Source organism: Cupressus sempervirens, chromosome 9, assembly GCF_028749045.1.
Source record: "Cupressus sempervirens isolate cs-2001-9-10 chromosome 9, ASM2874904v1, whole genome shotgun sequence".
Taxonomy (NCBI): Eukaryota; Viridiplantae; Streptophyta; class Pinopsida; order Cupressales; family Cupressaceae; genus Cupressus; species Cupressus sempervirens.
In genome coordinates, this window is record NC_143126.1 from 132,127,501 (window position 1) to 132,131,188 (window position 3,688).

General features: G+C 43.8%; 1 protein-coding gene across 1 annotated transcript; it reads right to left on the reverse strand.

Annotated features, from left to right (window-relative positions):
- Nucleotides 1-297: 297 nt before the first annotated feature.
- Nucleotides 298-1,404, reverse strand: LOC149537879 (uncharacterized). Its single transcript, XM_089802393.1, has 2 exons — nt 1,291-1,404; nt 298-1,107 (listed from the first exon to the last, which is right to left on the reverse strand). The coding sequence occupies exons 1-2, from the start codon at nt 1,402-1,404 to the stop codon at nt 298-300; spliced, it is 924 nt and encodes a 307-aa protein (XP_089658519.1).
- Nucleotides 1,405-3,688: the final 2,284 nt, after the last annotated feature.

The window sequence follows — 3,688 nt, forward strand, 5'->3', positions numbered from 1 at the left end:
AGAAAACACTAATACATAGAGATCAAGGACCAAAGGTCTCGAGAAAGAACAAAAGAATAGATCCAGACAAAGGTAAAATGACCAAAATCATCATCTGCCACCATTCTCCACCCTATCCTCATCAATAATGCTCCTTAAGTCTAGGCATAACTCTTGAGGAACTAGCTCCCATTCCTCAATTCTCCATCCATCAGCATGCTCAAAAGCCCATTTCGCCAAGCAATCAGCTGCCCTATTCCACTCCCTTGGAATATGTGCAAAAGTCACCATGTCCATCAAAGAACTAACATGCAAAATTTATTGCACAATCCTAGCCAATTGCCAATTAACATCAGTCACTCTCCGTTCATTAAGCAAGTTGATCAAAACCTGAGAGTCAGACTCGTAAACTAATTTTCTCCATCCTAAAGCAAAAGCTTTCTCAAGAGTAGCAAGAATAGCCAAACCCTCCACTAGGTTAATGGTCTGAATCCCATCATAGATGGAAAAGATAAAAATCACTGAACCCATAGCATCTCTACCAATTCTACCAATACCAGTGGGACCTGGATTACCCTTTGAAGAACCATCAGTATTAATCTTCAAGATACCCATGGGGGGCAGCTGCCATCTACCAACCCCGTCAATTTTTTGCTTCTCACGATGCCGCCTCTTAGCTTTGGTTAAGATTAAAGAAGAACCCAATGTCCCCAATCTCTCCACCAACTCTGTATCTTGTTTCCCCAAAGGAAAGTCCACTTCGCACTTAGCCTCCACTGTCTCTTGAATCATGCCTAATAACCTCTGCCAAATTTGTTGTACAAGCCTTTGCTCTCCCTGAAAAATCCTACAATTGTGCTCCAGCCAAATCTGCCAAAAGAAGAAGATAGGCCCCACAATCCACACCTCTTGTAGAAAAGGAGCCATAGAAGGGGGACGTCCCATCTTTTGCCAAAACTCAATCAAAGAGGACGCATGGACACACGAAACTGCCCAAACTCCCCACCAGAAATGCCAAAGTTGCAGAGCAAAGGAGCAAAGAAAAAAAAAAGGAGAAGAATCCTCCTCATTCGCCCCACACATGACACAAATAGAAGGGCCGTGAAACCCTCTCTTCCGAATATTATCCTAAGTCAAACACTTATTCCAGGCCAGCATCCAAATAAAACAATTGCATTTTGGCCAAGAAAGCTTGTTCCAGACCTTCTTCCACCACTGCACTTCAGGAAGAACCATCCTATGAGACACCAATCTGCTATATCTAGAGGCAACCATATAGATCCCCTTAGAATTGGTAGACTAGGCAAGAACATCAGCCTCCCGAAGAGCACAACATCTTCTACTGGAGAGGATAGTTTGCAACGTAGCACATTCCTCCTGTAAATCAACAACTGGCCATTCATCTAGAGACTTCCATTTAGCCATTTCCAACTGCCCAAAAGGGAAAAAAGACTTAAAATCACTTACGCGAGACCACCCGACATCTTGAAACTGCTAACAAAGATACCTTAGGTTGGGGAACTGAGAAATGATTGGGGGATAGTCATCCCAAGAGTCGAACCAGAATTGAGCCTCCGCCCCATTATTGCAAATCTAGAACAATCCATCCTTAATAAGCTTGGCCCCTTTCTTTAGAGTATCCCAGATCACAGAGCCCTTCCCTCCAAGTGGGTACCTAGAAATATCAAGATGAGGAATCCCCGGAAGATGCTTTTGAGAAAGAACCATCGCCCAGCTCTTATCCTGCTCATTGCACCACCTCCAGTAAAGTTTGGCAGCCAACGCCTCACCAGCCAGAGCTGACTGCCTCAAACCTAATCCCCCGTAGTGTTTCAGGCTGCATACCACTTCCCATCTAACCAAACTCCATTTGGAAGCCTCCAAGTAGCCCGCCCAAAGAAATTGACGCATCACAGAATCAAGGTCCTTAAGAAAGCCCTTAGGAGCAACTTGCAGCATGCATCTGTAAATGGGCAGAGCCTGCACAACTGACTTAATCAACTGGACATGACCAGCAAAGGATAACCAGTGGTGGGTCCAATGATTAACTTTCACCCTAAATTTGTCCAAAATAACCTGCCAAGACTCCGTGGGAAGCCTACTCATAGAGATGGGAATGCCCAGATACTTCAAAGGAAGACTCCTAATCTGAAACCTCAAAGTGTGGGCAATCCTCTGTTGAATAGAACTCGGAGTATTGAAGAAGTAGATATAAGATTTTCCCTCATTAATCTGCTGACCTGAAGTAGCCAAGTACACATCCAAGACCCTGTAGAGACTAGATGCCTCCCTCATTATAGCCAACCCCATCAAAGCAGTGTCATCCACAAATTGCAAGTGAGTTTGCGGGGGTAACGCTCCTCCCCACCTCCAGCCTTGAATAAAACCAGACTCCACATTTTGCTTAATCCATCTCCCCAGGCCCTCTGCTAAAAGAATAAACAAATAAGGGGAGAGAGGGTCTCCCTGATGAAGCCCCCGTGAAGCCCCAAAAAGCTCATAATGGCTCCCATTAATAAGCACCGAGAAAGAGACTGAAGTAACACAACTCCAAACCCATTGAATCCAATCTTCTGCAAAGCCAAAAGCACTAAGAGCCCGCCACAAGAAGGACCACCTTACTCTGTCATATGCCTTTGCCATATCCAATTTGATAAACATTGTTTTTTCTTTTGAACTAGCCATAGAATGGATGACCTCAGATGCAATAACAATCCCATCCAGAATTTGTCTGCCAGCCACAAAACCACTTTGCTCCTCAGAGATTAAATCAGCCAACCCCTTCTTTAACCTATCTGCAATAAGTTTGGAAATGATTTTGTAGATAACATTGCATAATGAGATGGGTCAAAAATGACACCCTATCAATGCCCTCTTGCTTGGGAATAAGAGCAAGGAAAGTAGCATTTAGAGCCTTTAACATCTGTTTATTATGTTGAGACTTGTGAACCACAACCAAGAGATCAAATTTGATGATATCCCAGAACTCTTGGAAAAATTCTATAGGAAATCCATCTGGACCAGGTGCCTTCCCTCTCTTCATGTTAAAAACAACCCCTTCAAGCTCCTCAAGCGAGATATCCCTCATGAGCTACTGATTCATATCCTCAGTCACAAGAGCAGAGATGCACGAAAGAACTTGCGCTTCCTCAGGAGACCCTCCTTGCAAGTCCTCTCTAAAGAGGGATTCAAAGTATTGGATTTCCTCCCTAAACATTTCGGGAGAGGAAGAAAGAAGCTCTCCCCTATCATTCACCAATCCCATGATAGAGTTACAATGTCTCCTAGCTTTCACAGAGTTGAAGAAAAAAGCTGTATTTTTGTCCCCTTCCTGGAGCCACTCAATTCATGCCTTTTGCTTCTAGTACATTTCCTCACGCAGTTCCCATTCTTCAAGAAATTCTAGAGCTCGAGCCTCATCCTGAAGCAATTCATCAGTTACCCCTTCCTCTCTTATCCTTCTAGTGATACCATCCAAATCTACCTGAGCTCCTGCCTTTTCATGAAATAAATTCCCAAAGTGCAAATGATTCCATCGTTTGAGCTCAAATTTAACATGTTGAAGTAGCTTGGCAAAAATATACATTAAAGTGCCATAGGCTGGTCTACCTTTCTTCCACCAATCAGAGACCAAATCATGCAAAGATGAGTCCCGAAGCCACATAAGTTGGAACCTAAAGGAAGGCTTCTGTAGCACCCGAGATGATTC

Excerpts from the sequence above, each read along its gene's own strand:
- LOC149537879 (XM_089802393.1), bottom strand. The coding sequence starts at position 1,404 with ATGGCTAAATGGAAGTCTCTAGATGAATGGCCAGTTGTTGATTTACAG. Across the intron at positions 1,108-1,290 it reads GTGCTCTTCGGGAGGCTGAT|GATAATATTCGGAAGAGAGG; the intron begins GTTCTTGCCTAG and ends TGTTTGACTTAG.